Consider the following 18,959-nt stretch of genomic DNA (forward strand, 5'->3'; position numbering starts at 1 on the left):
TGTGGGTGTGTGCGTGTGTGTGCGAGTGTGAGAGTGTGTACATGCCTCTGTGTGTATCTTTGTGTCTGTGAGTGTGTGTCTGTGTGCGTGTGTGTGTGGGTGTGTGTGCGTGTGTGTGCGAGTGTGAGAGTGTGTACATGCCTCTGTGTGTATCTTTTTGTCTGTGAGTGTCTGTGTGTGTGTGCATGTGTGTGTGGGTGTGTGCGTGTGTGTGCGAGTGTGAGAGTGTGTACATGCCTCTGTGTGTATCTTTGTGTCTGAGTGTCTGTGTGTCTGTGTGCGTGTGTGTGTGGGTGTGTGTGCGTGTGTGTGCGAGTGTGAGAGTGTGTACATGCCTCTGTGTGTATCTTTGTGTCTGAGTGTCTGTGTGTCTGTGTGCGTGTGTGTGTGGGTGTGTGTGCGTGTGTGTGCGAGTGTGAGAGTGTGTACATGCCTCTGTGTGTATCTTTGTGTCTGTGAGTGTGTGTCTGTGTGCGTGTGTGTGTGGGTGTGTGTGCGTGTGTGTGCGAGTGTGAGAGTGTGTACATGCCTCTGTGTGTATCTTTGTGTCTGAGTGTCTGTGTGTGTGTGCATGTGTGTGTGGGTGTGTGCGTGTGTGTGCGAGTGTGAGAGTGTGTACATGCCTCTGTGTGTATCTTTGTGTCTGTGAGTGTCTGTGTGTGTGTGCATGTGTGTGTGGGTGTGTGTGCGTGTGTGTGCGAGTGTGAGAGTGTGTACATGCCTCTGTGTGTATCTTTGTGTCTGTGAGTGTGTGTCTGTGTGCGTGTGTGTGTGGGTGTGTGTGCGTGTGTGTGCGAGTGTGAGAGTGTGTACATGCCTCTGTGTGTATCTTTTTGTCTGTGAGTGTCTGTGTGTGTGTGCATGTGTGTGTGGGTGTGTGCGTGTGTGTGCGAGTGTGAGAGTGTGTACATGCCTCTGTGTGTATCTTTGTGTCTGTGAGTGTGTGTCTGTGTGCGTGTGTGTGTGGGTGTGTGCGTGTGTGTGCGAGTGTGAGAGTGTGTACATGCCTCTGTGTGTATCTTTGTGTCTGTGAGTGTGTGTCTGTGTGCGTGTGTGTGTGGGTGTGTGTGCGTGTGTGTGCGAGTGTGAGAGTGTGTACATGCCTCTGTGTGTATCTTTGTGTCTGTGAGTGTGTGTCTGTGTGCGTGTGTGTGTGGGTGTGTGTGCGTGTGTGTGCGAGTGTGAGAGTGTGTACATGCCTGTGTGTGTACACATGTGCATTTGGAGGAGGCTGTGTTCTCGGGGTTGTTGTCAACGTTGGGTTTTGCTGCTCGCTTCTCCGTCACCTTATTACTTATTAGGTAATAAGTAATGTGAAAAGGAAGCGCTTTTCTCTTGCACTTGAAGTGATGCGTAAACCAAACAGGCCAATACTTGTCTTGACTAATTTTCTGTCATTAATCTTGTTAACTTTTGAGGAGAGAGTTGTAGGAATAGCCTGCAACCATGTGAAAACCACCGTGCGCTGCTGGAGTGGGGGGCAGTATTTCTCCAATGGAAATATTTATCATAGTTTGCGGTGTCATATCTGTATTTTCAGTCAAAACAACAAGTGCAAACCTTATTATATGTTTAAAAAGAAGCTTGTTTCTAAATGCCTCCTGGCTGAGATAACAAGCCTTGTGTTCCCGCACATTCTTCCCCTAATTAGGGATTGTTTAGGGCGGGGGCTGGGGCGGTGGGGTGGGGTTGGTGTGTGAGGCTTCTGGCCCCTGGGCTCGGAGGACGCGAGGGGAGTGTGGGGAGATGGGGTCAGGGCGGGGCGGGGGTGGGGGCCAGGCAGAAGCGAGCCCGGGTCCCGTGGCCGGGTGTCAGGGCCCCAGGAGGGAGCCCGTGTCCCGTGGCCGGGTGTCAGGGCCCCAGGAGCGAGCCCGGGTCCCGTGGCCGGGTGTCAGGGCCCCAGCAGCGAGCCCAGGTCCCGTGGTTGGGTGTCAGGGCCCCAGCAGCGAGCCCAGGTCCCATGGCCGGGTGTCAGGGCCCCTGGAGTGAGCCTGAGTCCCGTGGCTGGGTGTCAGGGCCCCAGGAGGAATTGGAGTGATGTTGGCAGGGAGGTGGAGTCACAGCGGGAGACGAGGCTGGGAGCTCCGAGGAGGAGGGCCCCACGTGGGTGGAGAGGCCTGAGAACTGGCACAGAGGCCACTCAGTCGCCCAGCCGTGGCCGGGACCAGCCTGGCCGCCCAGGGTGCAGCTAGAGGCGCAGGCTCCGCCTCCCTCTCACTGCCCGTCCACAGGGTCTCAGCTCAGCGACCCACCCGGGGCCTTGCCCCACCGTGGCCACATCTGCCGGGTGCACGCCTGGTCTTCTGACCCCGCCGCCCTCATGCTGTCCGGCGTGGCTGCCAGGCTAGAGGCCCGCCCAGGTGCTTCCTCCTTTGAGGCTGGAGAAGCCCCAGCCATAGTCTCTGGGGGCGGACAGGCCGCCCCAGCTGAGTCGCTACGAGTTACGCAGGTGGATGAGAGCCGTGTGAAGACGGCGCAGGTGCCCGAGGCCCACGTCGAGGCCTCCGTGGGTCTGAGTGTCCCTCTGCTCTCAGCACGCGCTGAGGGGGCTATCCCTGGTCTCTCTCTCGATCTCTTGAGCCACCTCATTAGGCCTCGTTAGGCTGGACTACACAGGCTCTGTCCACAGAGCTAATCATCCCCATCAGACATCCTGCAGAGGAAGCTGACAGAGGACAGTTTGAAAGGAGAGCTTCTCCGTTTAATAGTTTCCAGTGAGACTCTCGAGTGTCCTGTGGATGCAAGGAGATCCAACCAGTCCATCCCAAAGGAGATCAGTCCTGGGTGTTCATTGGAAGGACTGATGCTGAAGTTGAAACTCCAGTACTCTGACCACGTGATGTGAAGAACTGACTCATTGGAAAAGACCCTGATGCTGGGAAAGACTGAAGGCAGGAGGAGAAGGGGCCGACAGAGGATGAGATGGCTGGATGGCATCACCAATTTAATGGCATGAGTTTGGGTGAACTCCGGGAGTTGGTGATGGACAGGGAGGCCTGGCGTGCTGCAGTTCATGGGATCACAGAGAGTCAGACACGACTGAGCGACTGAACTGAGCTGAGTGATGCTGGTGATGAAGGACGCAGAGGAGATGCTGACAAGGCCCCCCTGCCCCCAGGATGCAGCGTCCCCGTCGGAGGATGCCAGCAGTGGAGGGAGGGGAAGGAGGGGAAGCCGCTCGCTCTCCCCTCCCGTCCCCCAGTGGCCTCACTGTCCGCTTGCCCCGGACACCCCCCCCGCCCCGTGCAGGCCGCAGACTGTGTGCCTGGGTGCTGCGCCCGCCCCGCTGTGGGGCCCCGGGGATGAGTCCCACGGCAGCCTTCCTCCGGAGCCCAGGCCCTAGGGTTAAAGTTTAGCTCTTGTATTGTGGTTGGTTACTGGTTCTCACGGCGTGGCAGCTGCAGCCGCAGTCAGTGGCAGTGACCCTGGCTGAGGGACGGAGGGGGAGACTCTGCGAGCGGCCTGGGAGCCCCCTCACGCCCCGAAGCCCCCCCGGCGCTGCCCACGTCTGGGACGGACCCTCCCGTGGGCCTGGGGCTCCAGCTGCTGCCTCCGTGTGCCCAGACCACCGTCCCTGCCTCCTCTGCCGTCAGCCCCTTCCCACAGCATCAGGCCGTCTCAGTGCTCCCGCTGAAGAGGCCCCTCCTCCCGTGCCGCTCGCAGAGGGCACAGGGCTCAGCTCTCCTTGCCCCTGCGTCCCCGCCGACCCGCCCTTCACGTTCCCATCTCTCGGGGCCGTGACAGACGCCCGTCGCGGCATCAGGACGGACCCCGTGTGGCCTCCAGGGGCCACGGACCTCTCCCGTCGGTACCGGTGACCCCACTGGTCGTAGACCGGCAGTCGCATTTTCTCTGCGTTTGCTCCGTTCTCTGTGCATCCGTCACTCGCCTGCCCGGTCAGCCCTGATGGTGACCAGCTGGGCTCGCCTCGGGCGGGTCGCCTGGAGCAGCCGCTCTGCAGCCTCCTCACCTGATCCCGCCTGGACAGGTGGGCGCTTGGCAGCCCCTGTTTTCCAACATCTTTTTAAAAACTCGTGGTTTGGTTTCCTGATAACGGTGCATCTGAAAGCACGTTTCTTCTGTCCTCAGCATGAGTAAGGGGGCCGATGTTCATTTCTTGGTTGGAAGGCATTGCTTACGGGGCCCCAGGGGCCGCCCTGCCCCGTCCCCGAGCCACCCCCATCCCGTGCTCCGAACCCCCGTGCCGTGGGCTGCCAGTCCCACCTGGCGTCTGGGTGTTCAGTGGGGCCCTTTCTATCTGGAAACATCTGTTCTTCTGCTCTGATCCGTTTTCTTCGTTTATTTGAAGACCATTCTTTCCTTCACTTTCTTTCTGGAAATCCTATTATACTGACCTCTTGAGGCCATCTTCTGATTTTATCTTCCTTTTTCATATCTATATCTTTTTGCTCTACTTTCTGAGAAATTACCTCAATTTTGTCTTCAAAATCTTCTCTTGAATTCTTCTGAATTTTTTCCAATTACTACATCTTTTGTTTTCAAATTACTCTTTTCATTATATAGTATCTTATCTTTGTCTCCTCGGTAGCTTACGCCAGTGAAGATCCCCGCCGCGCGGCGGTGCCCGTGAACTGTCTCTGCTTGTGTTGCTCTGTTTTCACTCCTTGTCCCTGTTTGTCCTGTTTCCTCCCAGTTGCCATGTTCCAGTTTTTCTGTTGGGATCTCTGTCTTCATTTCTGTGGTTTTCCTCTCATGTGTCTGGTGAGCCTTAGTGTTTGACTCATATTTGAAAGTGGGGGGCCTAAAAGCTGGTTGGGTTTTCTAGGACCTAGAGCTCGGGGGTTCTTGGTCACTCTGGGGGCTCAGAAGGGCTGTTTGCTTGAAGAATGGAGCCCAGAGGGCGTCGCTAGCCTCCCCCCAGAAGGGGCCAGCCTGACCCCCACCCTGCTCCTAGGAAGAGGCTACCCTGATGTCTGCGGCCCCCAGAAGGGGCCAGTCTGACCCCAGCCTCCCCCTGAAAAGGGACCAACCTGACCCCAGCCCCCGGGGGCCGAGGGCACCCAGCACTCGGGTGCAGCCCACCTACCTGCTCTCCGCATGGGGGCCCCGCCTTGGGGGCGCAGGGCCGTCCCTCCTGCCAGCGTCACAGGGACGCTGAGGCTGCTGCCTGGTAATGCGGGCCCCGGGGGTGCCTGGGCCCCAGCCTGCTTCTGGGGGAACTGAGCCCCTCCGTCCTGAACACCCGGGGCTGCCCGACTCCGCCTGCCCACCGCCCGCTCATGAGCCTGTTTTGGGGGCTCCTCCCCTGTCCTTCACGCTTGTCCATCTGCTCATCATGGCCCAGAATGCAGGTCCTCGCTTCTCTCCCACAGTCCGGCCCTTGTAGGCTGACCCGTGTCTGCAGGTGGGTTGGGAAGCAGCCAGCCTCATGTGCAGAGCTGCTGCCTCTCCCAGGCCACCCGGGTCCTCTGCCGGGGCCTCCTGTCCCTGCCCCGCTCCAGCAGCGCTTCCTGAGGGGACCCCTGTAGGTTCTGGGGGTCCCTGCTCGCTTCACGCCCCTTGCTCCTCAGAGGGGCTCCTGAGAGGGGAGGTGTGGATGGCCCCTCGTCTCACTGTACGGCACTCAGTTCCGTTCTCAATGCTGTCTTGGGCTCTCAGCACTCCTAGGAGTCAGTAGTTGACTTCACCGTTGAAGCCTGCGGGATCCCACGCGGTGAGCCCATCTCGGCGAGCGGGCTGTGCTCATGTGGCCGGCGGGATCCTCGCCCCCCGCAGCCGCGCCGAGTCGCCCGCCACCTGTTGGCAGGTCCGCCCGTGCCTCTCGCTGGTGAGGCGCTCCACGTGCTGTTGAAGCCCACGGCTTCCTGGCCTTTGGCCGCAGCTACTGCCTGCTGCCCGCTGCAGATCAGAAAGTGGCTTCTGTGGCTCCGTTCTGCTCTGAGCCCTTCGCTTACTGACATTGCAGAGGTGGCCGTGGCCACGGACCCCCTGCAGGCCAGCCGGCAGCATGGTGCAGGCAAGACCCCCGTGTGGGCAGCTCACCCTGCAGGCGCCCGAAGTGTCCGCTTGGTTCTGCCAGTCAGGCCCTTCCCCGGCTGCTCCCACTTCAGCTGCTGTGACAACTGCCGGTGCTGGCCCAGGACCACAGCGCAGCCCAGCCAGCCCGGGACGCGGGGGAAGGTCGCCCGAGCCCACTGTCGGCCCGCCGGTGTGCACGGAACCGGATGCCCGCCGTTGACCCGCTGGTGTGGGCGGAACCGGATGCCCTCCCGGGGCTGAGGGTGAGGATGTGTCTCTGACTTGTCCTCAGGACCCGGCGGACTAGTCTGCAGGCCAGACCCCAGCGAGGCCTGTGTTCTCCTGTTCTCCAAGGAGGTTTCTACTGTTCTAAAGGGTAGTTAAAAAAAATTTTTTTAAAGATGGTATTGGGAAAGAGAAGAAGGAGGAAGAACATGTAACAGAGCCTGAGGTGATGGCAACGCCTGAGACAGCCTGCTTCTAGCTCTGTAGAAACAGTCCTCCACCCTGGTCCACGCATGCGGAGGGCGGTGTCGTGTGTGTCCATGTTCTGTGTGAGCGTGGCCCGTCGCAGGTTACATGCGGGTGAGCACATGCTTCTGAACCCCCGGCTCCGTGAAGATGCGTCAGGAAGGCATGTGAGCTTGCTTCTCTCTGCGAGTATGAAATGTGAACAAAAATGAAACTAAAAGAGGCTCATGAGAAGCAACTATCCTTTCGTTGACCAGACGCATCACCACAGGGAGGGTCCACTGGAACAGCTGCTCTAGAGTTACATAGGTGATCTTGGGAATCGTGACTTCACCAGATACCCTCCCTTGCTGTGGATGCTGGCCAAGGTTTGGTCTTCATCCCTCTGAGATCACAGGGCTTCCCATGTCTCGGCATCTTTAGTCTGTATCTAACGCATGTCCAGGTTGAGTGTTCCAAAAGCTTAGCTCTGAGCCTGCCAGGTAAGTCTAGGCAAGGGTAAGAAAATAAACCAAATAAGTAAATAGCCAAACACCCTTTCTTGAGTCAATTAATTAATATAAAATTCATGGAAAATGCCAGTTGAATACATATTACCATTCAACATAATCTGCTGTAACTCTGTGCATTGGGGGACATCTTTCACGTGTGCCTTTAGTCCGTGGGCAAGCCCAGCGTACTCACAAACTGATTATTTCTCCAATGATGAAATATGACCCCTGTGCTGTCAGAAAGTGATTTAAAGACAGACCTCCAGATGGTCGATCAGAAATAAAGCTTGTGATGCCAGTTTATATCTCTGATACCCGACCTTTGTCCAAAACACAACTGTGATCAACATTTGACGTCCATCTTCAACAACACCTGTAAAGCACGTGCTCCAGTGGCCAGTGTGATACTCTGCTCTTCCGTTCAACCCCCCGTGACTGGTCGGCGGCACAGGGCTGTCCTGTAATAGGACTCTTCACCCGCCGATAGAGCAAGCTAGGTCTGAGGTCAGATATTGGAGTCAAACATTACCCTGTAACGTATTTTCCTTCTTTGCCAATAAGTTTCATTTGTGAAAATAGTTAAAATTGTATAGTATGTTTTTGTTGTTTGAGTATTGGTTTGTGGAAACGCAGAGGTCAGCTCTAAGCCAGAATCTTCATTTCTGTAAAAGTAAGAATGTAAAATCGAACTCCAGCGAGAAGCCGATGTTGAAACATGTGCACTCGCTTCCTGGACTTGTGACAGTGGGGACTTGCCTGGGATCCTGAAGGGTGGGCGACTGTGGGTGTTTACGGGGGAAGGCTGGAGTCCAGACAGCCTCGCAGCTGAGCAAGAGAGAAGGAGAGGCTGGCAGACCATTTCTCAGCAGGAAGTGACCGATTCGTTACGTATTTTTTGGAGGTTTAATCACCTGGGATTTGTCACTGGGGCCCATGGCTGCCTAGGTACAGCAAGGGGACTGGTGTATAATACCGGGATGATGTGAGAGGTTAATTATGACATGAAACTTGTTCCAAATCGGAGCTCATTAAAATTACAATAAATACACCTAAAACTCAAAACAAAAAAAAAAAAAAAAAAAGGAGAGATAGAAGAGATTACTTCATAGTAATTGACTTTATCAAGAATAGTCTAAAGAAGCACGAAGTCTGTGAGATCCCTGAAAATTGCCAAATTCCTTATTCTGGCTAATCTGTTCATTTCTGAGGTCTCACTTCTGAGTGCATCGTGATTTTCTTTAAAAAGGCAGGGGGAAGCCCTGACTTTTGAAATGGATCTGGGAAGGCCCTGAGACCATGGGTTAGCGCTGGCCTGTGCTCCCAAGTTCACGCGCTCCCGTGCTCCGCCGGGCAAAGCCCAGCCATCTGGCAGCCTGGCCAGGTGCTCCCAAGCAACGAGGCGCTGATGACGGAGTCTTTATCTCCTTTCCAGGTGGGAAGGAGAGAACGAAAACGAAGTGGGCAGATGTAAGGAGACCGGCAAAATTCACGTGACTGTGGATCTCAAGTACTACCGGCCCACTGAAGTGGTAAGACTCTTGGCGCACCACCCGCGTCTTCACTGGCCACTTTTGGGAGATCGTCCCTGGGCGCCGCGGCCAGGCTGCCCAGCCCCGCGCTGGGCGGTCCGCGACTTTCAGCGCCTTACCCGAACCAGAGCCCTGGGAGGCGAATTTGGGGTGCCATTCTTGGCACAAGACGCACTGCTGTATAAAGGAGAGCCGGGGTAGCTCCTACCCGGGGAAGCGTTGGTTTCAGAAATGGAGACTTGGGTCAAAGGCAGACCCGTTGAGGTTAGGCCTGCTTGATGGCTGAGCCCTAGAACCTGCAGGATGTCTGCCTTCCCAGGGCCCCCTGACCTGCAGGGTCTGGAGGTCACAGTGCACATGCACCCGCACACGCTCACACACACACTCACGTGTGCTCTCACACACACTCATACATGCACACACGTGTACTCTCACACACATATATGCACACACACGTGTATGCTCACACACTCATACATGCACACACACTCACGTGTACGCTCACACACACTCATTCACACACATTCACGTGTCCTCTCACACACACTCATACATGCACACACGTGTACTCTCACACACATATATGCACACACACGTGTATGCTCACACACACTCATATTCACACACACTCACGTGTACGCTCACACACACTCATTCACACACACATTCACGTGTCCTCTCACACACACTCATACATGCACACACGTGTACTCTCACACACATATATGCACACACACGTGTATGCTCACACACACTCATATTCACACACACTCACGTGTACTCTCACACACACTCATATATGCACACACACTCACGTGTACGCTCACACACACTCATTCACACACACATTCACGTGTCCTCTCACACACACTCATACAGGCACACACGTGTACTCTCACACACATATATGCACACACTCACGTGTACGCTCACACACACATATTCACACACACTCACGTGTACTCTCACACACACTCATACATGCACACACGTGTACTCTCACACACATATATGCACACACTCACGTGTACGCTCACACACACTCATTCACACACATTCACGTGTCCTCTCACACACACTCATACATGCACACACGTGTACTCTCACACACATATATGCACACACACGTGTATGCTCACACACACTCATATTCACACACACTCACGTGTACTCTCACACACACTCATATATGCACACACACTCACGTGTACGCTCACACACACTCATTCACACACACATTCACGTGTCCTCTCACACACACTCATACAGGCACACACGTGTACTCTCACACACATATATGCACACACACGTGTATGCTCACACACACTCATATTCACACACACTCACGTGTACTCTCACACACACTCATATATGCACACACACGTGTACGCTCACACACACATATTCACACACACTCACGTGTACTCACACACTCATACATGCACACACGTGTACTCTCACACACATATATGCACACACACGTGTATGCTCACACACACTCATATTCACACACACTCACGTGTACTCTCACACACACTCATACATGCACACACGTGTACTCTCACACACATATATGCACACACACATGTATGCTCACACACACTCATATTCACACACACTCACGTGTATGCTCACACACATATATGCACACACTCATGTGTACTCTCATTCACTCATATATTCACACACACGTGTACTCACACACATATATGCACACCCTCACGTGTATGCTCACACACACATATATGCACACACTCACGTGTACTCTCACACACACTCATATATGCACACACACTCACGTGTACTCTCACACACACTCATATATGCACACACACTCACATGTACTCTCACAGACACTCATATATGCACACACGTGTATGTTCACACACATATATGCACACACTCACATGTATGCTCACACACATGCACACACGCGTACTCTCACACACACCCATATATGCACACACACACGTACTCACACACACTCATATATTCACATACACTCACATGTATTCTCACACACACTCATATATGCACACACACTCACATGCTCTCACACACACTCATGTGCTCTCACACACACCCATATATGCACACACATGCACACACTCACATATGCATGCACTCATGTGCCCTCATACACACACAGCCAAATGTATCAGAGTCACATACACATGCACTCACTTGCATACACATGTACTCACACACGCACACAGCCACATGTATTCATGCTGTCACACACACACGCTCATGGCACTCACATACACGTACACACACTCACATACACACATGCTCACACACGCAAACCCGAGCTGTGTGAGCCTGTACTCTCTCTGAGCCTCAGCTCAAGTATGGTCCTGGGTGTGAAGCCTCTTCTGGTCAGTGTCCTAACCACCACTGAACTCCCAACTCTTTCTCTTGGATCTACATCATATGTTACACATACCATGTTATAACATGTATAATAACTTAATATACTCATTTCTTTACATGTTTTTCTCCAAACTGTGAACTCTTTGAGGAGGACTCTCTTACTGTCTCAGACGATAACAAACTCGGCATAATGAGTACTGGCTGATGGGTGGATGGGTGGCTAATGCGTGGATTTCTAAATGCAGAGGTTCCTGTGCGGAAAAATAACCTGGAGGCATCCGAGCGCCGCGTCCCCCTTTCCTCCCTTTGTAAGAACTCCTGACTTGGTGTTGTCGCTTAACCTCGGGCCACCTTCACTCTGGGGACGAAGCTCAGTGTTTTAAAGGGATGGACCGAGGGGTGACAGAAAGCAGCCTCTTGAGAGAGAAGTGTTCAAATGTGGTGGTTCCCGAACGAAATGTGTGTTAACTGTGAACACGTTACCCTGGAACCTGCTCGACCTGTGTTTTGAACCAAATTCCTGTCTGCCGTGCCACCTTTCTGAGGTCAGGAAAGCCCCGCGAAGGAGGATTGAAAGTGAACGTGTCACCGGTAATCACCCGTCAGACGATCTTGCCTCAGACAAAGGAGAGGCGTCGCTTCACGCGCCCATCCACACGGGCGGGATAGCGAGGAGAGGAAGTGTGCAGGGCTGCCCAGCCGGGCGGGGCGGCCTCTGACACCCGGGGAACAATGGTGTGCCGGCAGGGGGTGCGCGGGCCGGAGGGGCCGGGCAGTCCTGCTGACGCGGCGGGAGCGCTGCCCTGGAGCCCACACCCGCCGCCGGCCGGGGCCCAGAGGCGCCGCAGGCTGTCGTATTTCTGGAACCTGAGTGGGCAGCCGTGTGTCCGAGCGTGCGACAAGAGTTGTCATCTCGGGGTGGGAACGGACAGGCCAGCCCTCCCCTTCTGTGACCCCATCACCCCGGGCCTTCCTTCCGAAGCCAGGAGGCCATCACCAGCAGCTTGCCTGTCACCCTCACCTGGGGACCCGGGGGTTGGTGGGGACGTGGCTGGAGAGGGCAGAGGAGCCTGCGGCTCACAAGTCGGTTTTCGAAGCCCCGTGGGGTCTTTCCTGCCGAAGTGCAGCGTCAGTCCGTCCTTCTGTTCCCGCGGATGCCGTGGTGGTGCCTGCTCTGCAGGTCTGTCCTCTGAGCCTGAAGGCACCGCCTGGCTCCGGGGGCTCCTCTCGTCCGTCCGTGCCCCCCGGGCGCCTTTACCGCTGCGGCAGCCTGTCCTCCCCGCCCCGCTCAGGGCTCCGTGGGGCATGTGCAGTGAGGCTCAACTTTTCACCTCATTCCTCAGCTCAGCAGCTTTCCCAGAACTGAGCCGTCTGACAGGCTGAGGCAGAGCTGCCCGGGGTGCCGCTCCTCCAGGTGAAAGGGGCCCAGGCCCAGAGCCGCCGGCGTGCACTCGCACTTGGGTCTGGGCCCTGAGCAGCAGCGGGGGGAGTCGCGGGGGCGAGGCCTGGGAAGCGGTGGGCGCAGGGGCCGTGGAGCCCCCTGGGCCACGGCCTGCCCTGGTCTGCCGTCAGGACCCTCTTCCGGGGCCACAGGCTCCTCCGCACCCCGCCCCCGGGTTCTGGAGAAGCTCCTTCCCCGGCCACTTTCGTCCTGTGTGCTCAGCACCTCACGCACCCCGGAGCCAACTGCAGAACCAGATCATCTGAGGGTCCAGTGCTTCCAGAGCGATTGCCGGGGAAGATGCCAGACAGAGAGCTGGGGGCAGGCTGTAAGGACATGGTGGGCCCCAGAGCACCAGTGTCCGAAAGCATGACTAGCGGGAGGTGCAGGTTTGTATTGTTTTGTGAATAAGATTCAGACCAAGGAAGGCTGTTTACCCAGCAGAGGTCAGCAAGAACCCCAGGGAGCCCAACAGCCGTTCTGTGTGGAGAGAACTCCCGGCTGGGGACCTTTCCCCTCGTCGGGCTCACTGCGGCGGGCTCCTTGGTCCTGCTCCCGCTCCGCGTGGAAGTCCTGGAAGTGTGTGTCTGAGCTCAGGATGCTGGGGTCCACCTAGAGCTGAGCGGAGTCCTGTTCTGGGTCTCTCGGTGGACGCCTCCGGGCTTCCCCTGAAATAGCAATTCAGGGATATGGAATTATCATGTAAATATGAGAAAATTAACATTGATTTATTACTTAATTTAAAATAATAACAAAGACGTTTTCTTTTTGTCTGAAAAAAAATTTTTTTTTTAAATTTTTAACTTGGGAAATTCACAAAGATTGGATTAAGAAGTATTCATCCCAGCGTGGCAATTGTTAATCACACCAAATGGTCAATTCACTTAAAGAAAGAAAAGCTAAGATTTTCTTTTTTTCAGTGATACAAACAAACCAAAAAATGCCTTTTTTTTTCTGCAGAACACTTTAAGAAATGTCACGGGAAATGCATTCACAGACCAAATTTGAAAGCACCTATTTTTCATGAAACATTATGTTTAAACTCCACTGATGATGGAGCTGAATTTTCCTTCCTGTCCTGTGTGTCTCTAGCATGGACTTCTCTTGATGGTATTTCCAACATCCTCCACTGTGACTGGCTTTTGCTTTCTTTACCTAGATACATTGTGTTTATTCCCATTCTTTATAGATATTAGAAAAAAGCCCTGAGTTAAAATCTAGATCTGGGAAAGCAGTAACTTCAAAGAAGGCAAAGCCGGTTAAAACCACACCTTCCTTCAGCAGAAACATGTGGGCTGTTTCTAATCAAATTACCATACGCTTGTCGAGTTGTCCCCTCTGCAAACTTTTCCTAATATTTTTCTGTAAATGATGTTAAGTTAAATGGCCCATAATTGCTTGTTCTATCTCGTAGCCCTGTTTAGAATAATGCAGGGTAACACTTTCCAGACCTCAGGAATCTGATCTGTCATCAGAGGACTTGCACAAATACCAGTTAGACCTTCGCCCAGCACCACCCCGGTCCGCGGCGGGGGTCTTGAAAAGGCCCCTCTTCCCCGTGGCTGTGCTCCCCACCAGGGCAGGAAGCCAGACCCGCCCTTCCCTGTGGCTCCGTCTTCCCCAGCCCCCCTGGAGGCCCCCTATCGCTCAGTCCTGGTCCTCTGACCCCCAGGGCCCTCATCCCCCACTGCTGCCCTCCTGCCCTTTGTGGGGGAAGAGGAAGCTGGCCAGGCAGACGAAGGGCGAGCCCCTTCTCTGCCGGGACCAGGAGAGGAGCGGCTGGGCTCCCGGCTCAGCGTCCCTGAATGCCCCATGTCTGCTCTCTCATCACCGGTGGGCGCAGTGGCGTGGATGCTGTCAGCAGAGCCTCGCTTTGGACAGAGCTTCCTCTTTGTAATTACTCCATGACCTTCTCACCGCGCGTGTTTGTAAGGAGTTTATGTCTCGAAACCACTGTTTACGCTCTTAATCCTCCCTCCGAGGCTCCTCCTGCTAAGTTTTGTGTCTCTCCTTAGCCACGCTGCCCCCTGACCCTCTCCTTCCGGGGATGAACCCGCGAGGGCCGTGCACCTGGCTGTGTGCACTCGAGTCTCGGCTGCACCATGGCCTGGCCTCCTCCATGCCGGGCCCCCGAGCCGGGGACACTCCTCCTAAAGCCTGAACTCCTCCCTGGCTGCCCACCCCTCAAGAGTGTTTGTATCTAATGAAATGATAGTTGTGTCCCGACCACAACGCCCCTGACTTCCTCCTGTTGCTCTTTGAAGGGTTCATGATTAGATGCGGATCAGAATGGTGCCATTCCACTTTGGGGGGGAAAAGGTACAGATTTTAGAGGAACCCCTACTGGTGCAACAAATGGTGCAACCTGCATTAGGAACGCTGCTCTGCGCGTTTCCTAACGCATGACAGGTTTCCTGGGTAAGTCAGAAGTGCTCCGCCTCCTAAACCTGGTGTAAGAACGCCTAAACTAAGAAACAGGTCAGCACTCAGCCGCTGAGAGGCTCTGCAGCTCTTAGGGTTCGTTGTAGGGATCCCTTAGCACACTCGCCACATCCATACCTTCAGCTTCTCAGAAGACTTATCAGCGCATAGAAAGTAGACTCCTCTGACTGCAGCCTTAGAGGAGTAATCCTGAAGCAACCTTCACTGAATTCCTGACATGGAAACGAGTCCTCGCAGCCCATGAGAAACGTGCAGGCAGATGAAGCAGGGTCCTCGGCCGTAGACAAGGGGACGGTGTGGAGGCTGTGGGCCAGTCTGGAGCAGGGCAGCGGGGCGCTCACTGGACCGGGAGGTGGCGGCCGGACAGCAGCAGGTGCCAGGACGTTGCAGACAGAGATCGCGGGGCCGGGGCGGCAGGACGGTGCTGTAGGACAGGCGGCACGTGAGCGCGCCCGTGCAGGAGGGGGCCGTCACCCCATCGCGATCCCCCGAGGACCCAGGCACTCCGTTCGCAGGGGAGGTGCAGGGTGCTGAGCTCTGGCACGATTTCGGAGCCTCGAGCTGGCGCTGGGCTTGGGGGCCTGATGTGGACGATGGCAGTCGGGTTTGGAGCCTGATGTGCATGAGCATTAAGGGGCGTTTAGGGGAGGGGGTCGTGAGCAGGAGCTGGTCCCCCACAGGCAGGCATCTGTGGGTGCAGGAGGTCAGTCTCAGAAACCCGGCTGACGAAGCTGGTTAAGAACCACACGTGAAACATTTGTGTCCAAGGTTCAGGAGGCCGGACTCCTCAGAGGGGTAAAGGGCTGACGCCAAAGAGCTGACGTGAGCTGGCAGGCGGTGCCCCCATGCCAGTCCAGGCAGACTGAATTTCAGGGATGAGCAGAGACCTACTTTCAAACTGATGTGCCCGGAAGGCGGGACGCAGAGCGTTTAGTTCCTGAGGATGAAAGGCTCGCCTAAGTATAAGGTGCATTGCGCCGCGTGTTATCGCTTTCATTACTGTCATCATGGTTAATTACCACCATCAGCATCGTCGTGGACGCCCGTGGAATCGTTAGTTATCAGAGGCCATCTCAAAGGCTTCTTGGAGCCGTCGGCCCCTGGGGTTTCCTGTAGTGGTGCCTGGTTCTGTTCCCCGGCGACTTCAGGCAGCGGTGGCCACGTGCTCCTTCACAGCCAGCACTGCGTCGGGACCGACGGTCCCGGGAAAGATGGAGAGCTGAGTCCCTCCTCTGATCCTGCTCTTCTCTGTGCCAGGCCCTGGGGCCCAGCGCATTCCAGGGCCAACCCCAGAACTGCCGTCTTGCCAGCGGGCTGGAAGTCAGCTGCCACGGGAGACGCTGGGCGGCCGTCCACGTCCACCGCCTTCCCGACACCCGCCCCGCCCCCTCCCGCAGAAACCGGCCTCTGCGCACGTCCTGGCGCCGGCCGCCGCTTCCCGGCCTGGAATCTGCATGGGCCCCTGCGCTGCGGCAGCAGATGGGACTCCGCGCACGTTGTCCCCTTGTGGCTCCAGGCTCAGAAGCCTGAGTGAGTTTCAGGAACTAAGATCCCGGCACTGACAGAGCTGTGCTCCTTCCAGGGGATTAGGGTCTGGGTGTTCTACTGTAAGAAAATACTGAGTTGATCATGTTGAACCATTGCAGGGTCACAGCGTTTTCTGTTGTTTGGAAAACACATTGTTAATCACTTTGAGGAGAAAGAAGACATGAAAATTCCAGTTAGCTGTCAGTTGAAAGTTTGATAATGCCCACCCTCGAAAACACAGTGAACACAGATGTGGGCCCCCGTGGGCGACGTCAGCCCACATGTGTGGTGTTTCTGAGGGACTGCAGGCAGGGGCCAGGAGCAGTGGGGTGACTGTGGCTTTAAAAAGAGGCCCAGAGGGCGTCCCGGAGCAGGGACCACTTCCCCCCAGGTGGAGACGCCACGCCCAGGGCCCCTCCCAGACTCATGGATCGGATGAACAGGGAGATGAAAAGAGAGAGAGAATGTGGATCAGAAAGAACAGCTGTGATTTCCTGTGAGGTCCTTGTGCCAGTGTCGCCCCCCGAGGTGAGAAAGGAGCCGTTTTCACCCAGTCTGGCTCATCTGCGGACGTGGCGTGCTTGTCCGGGAGTGTGGGCCTGCCCTGGCTCCTCGGCGCACAGAGCATGCATGTCCATGGACGTGGAGCCGGCCCTGGCCTGTCCACGTACGTGTGGTTTGCTTGTCCATGGACAAGGAGCCGGTCCTCGGGTTGGTGGCTGTGACTCGCTCTCTTTGTGAATCAGCCCCTCCCAGCTGCCCTGCAGGCGAAGTGGGTGCTTCCACTTTGGCCTCGTGTCCGCCCCCGCTGCTCAGGGAGGCCTAGGGAAGAGATATGAGCAGACAGCCCAGGGTGGGCAATGAGAGCCTGGCCCCATCACCACGCGGGCCTGGCCGACCCCAAGGGAGTGAGAACGGCTCCCACTGGAGTCTGTCTGTGAGACCAGGGCGCTCATCCCATCGGGACAGCAGGGGCCAAGGCCGCGGTTCTCATTGTGGATTTCTTTAATGTATTTATCAAAAGGCCATAACTTTCATGTCTGGCTAAACATGAAGCAAAACTTCTGCCTGTCCATTGAGAGTGTCCACTGCGGTCACCTTTCTTCCCGTCCAGCCATCTCACATCCAAGCCTGGGTCCTAAGAAACCTCATGTTCACAGCTTTATTGCTCTGGAGTAAACAGAGATCCTGGGCTTCCCAGGTGACTCAGTGGTGAAGAATCCACGTGCCGATACAGGAGATGCAGGAGACGTGGGTTTGATCCCTGGGTCAGGAAGATGCCCTGGAGGGGGAAATGGCAAGCCACCCCAGTATTCTTGCCTGGAGAATCCCAGGGACAGAGGAGCCTGGCGGGCTACCGTCCATGGGGTCGCAAAGAGTCAGACATGACTGAGCGTCTGGGCACACACACAGACCCCGTGGCGGTGGCTTTCAGCAGAAACACCTTTGCACACCTGCTCAGGTTGGTGTCAGCCTTCTGACTCAGTTGCTCCTCTCCTCAGTTAAGTAATATTAAGGTGATTCTGCCCCCAGCCTCTGCTGAAATCCAAACAGAACCACCCACTGCTTACTGGAAACAGTCTCCTTTCCTTGTCTGCATCTTTCATGATATTGCTCTCTTTTTTTTTAAAGTAACTCAACCTCTTTTCTGTCTTCCTTCCTCATCTTTATAATTTTTCCAGGCAGCTGGACTTTATTTCTGATCCCCTTATACTTGGTGGTCTGTATCACAGACCCTGCAGTGATGGGTTGTTTTAAACATGAGTTGACTGTCAGTCATTATTTCTGCTGCATCGTCTGTCTGTGACATTTTTGTGCCCTGACCCTCACGTGGACAGCAGGTTAGGTTGTGGTTTCTGCAGGTATTGTTCATGTAAACCACCAGCAGAGGTTTTAGTTTATTCATGGAAAGTAAGCAGCACGGGGAACCCCACGAGGGTCAGACTCACAGGAGTTCAGAGAAGGCTTCTGTTGAAATGGCACCTTGTCCTCCATCCTCATCTTCCCCTGACTCAGCGCTCATTCCCCGTGCTAATTGAGGGATGATTGTCCTAAACTGCACAAAAGTACTGGGAGGTGAAATTATCGTGCGTGAAGCGTGTTGCGATCTCACCATCAAAGATGCAGCGTTAGTGTAAATTGCGGCGATTATCCTCCCGGGAACTCCTCAGACGGCCTCCGGAGGCCCTGACTGTGTCTGTGCGCACCCCCGCCTCCCCCTCGGGGGTGCCGATCTCAGGCCTGGGTCCGTTCCTGGGAGTCGGGGGGAATCAGACTAGCTCAGGGCCTGGAAGTTGGGAAGAGGCCTGCTCACAGCATGGCCCCCAAATCCCTCTTTCTCCCTCTTCCTCTGACGGGCGCCTGGAAACTCTTCCTCCTAGAAGCTGTGTTTCAAGTGGCACTGGGGCCCAGCCCTGCCCACCCAAAGCCGTCGTCCCAGTGACGTGTCTAAAACACAAATCAGAAACCCTGAGCTGCGCCTCCGCCCACAGGCAGAGTTGTTTCTCTGTGGAGTGGGCGCTTCTGAGTGGGCGGGAGAAGGACAGAGCTCTGATGGCCCGCAGGCCCCCGGGAGGTCGAGTGAGGGCCCCCGCGAGGTCGGGTGAGGGCCCCCGGGAGGCCTGCATGGTCCTGAGCACCTTCACGCCCGCCCAGCCCACCCCGAGGCCTGGAAGTCTCCAGGAGTGGACGCGGGTGAGCAAGGAG

The 18,959-nt window shown here is 55.5% G+C and overlaps 1 protein-coding gene and 1 long non-coding RNA gene across 2 annotated transcripts in view; one reads left to right on the forward strand and one right to left on the reverse strand.

The window, feature by feature from the left end:
• Positions 1-18,959, forward strand: part of GMDS (GDP-mannose 4,6-dehydratase) — a 435,146-nt gene that overhangs the window by 374,041 nt on the left and 42,146 nt on the right. Inside the window, exon 9 of the mRNA XM_065912734.1 lies at positions 8,374-8,470. Coding sequence (XP_065768806.1) covers positions 8,374-8,470 — 97 coding nt within the window. The remainder of the gene's footprint in view (positions 1-8,373; positions 8,471-18,959) is intronic.
• Positions 2,680-15,443, reverse strand: LOC136151532 (uncharacterized). The gene is made up of 3 exons (XR_010660061.1): positions 14,844-15,443; positions 11,865-12,952; positions 2,680-6,938 (listed from the first exon to the last, which is right to left on the reverse strand). It is a non-coding gene; the product is annotated as an uncharacterized lncRNA (long non-coding RNA).

The sequence above is a fragment of the Muntiacus reevesi genome, chromosome 20, assembly GCF_963930625.1.
Source record: "Muntiacus reevesi chromosome 20, mMunRee1.1, whole genome shotgun sequence".
NCBI lineage: Eukaryota > Metazoa > Chordata > Mammalia > Artiodactyla > Cervidae > Muntiacus > Muntiacus reevesi.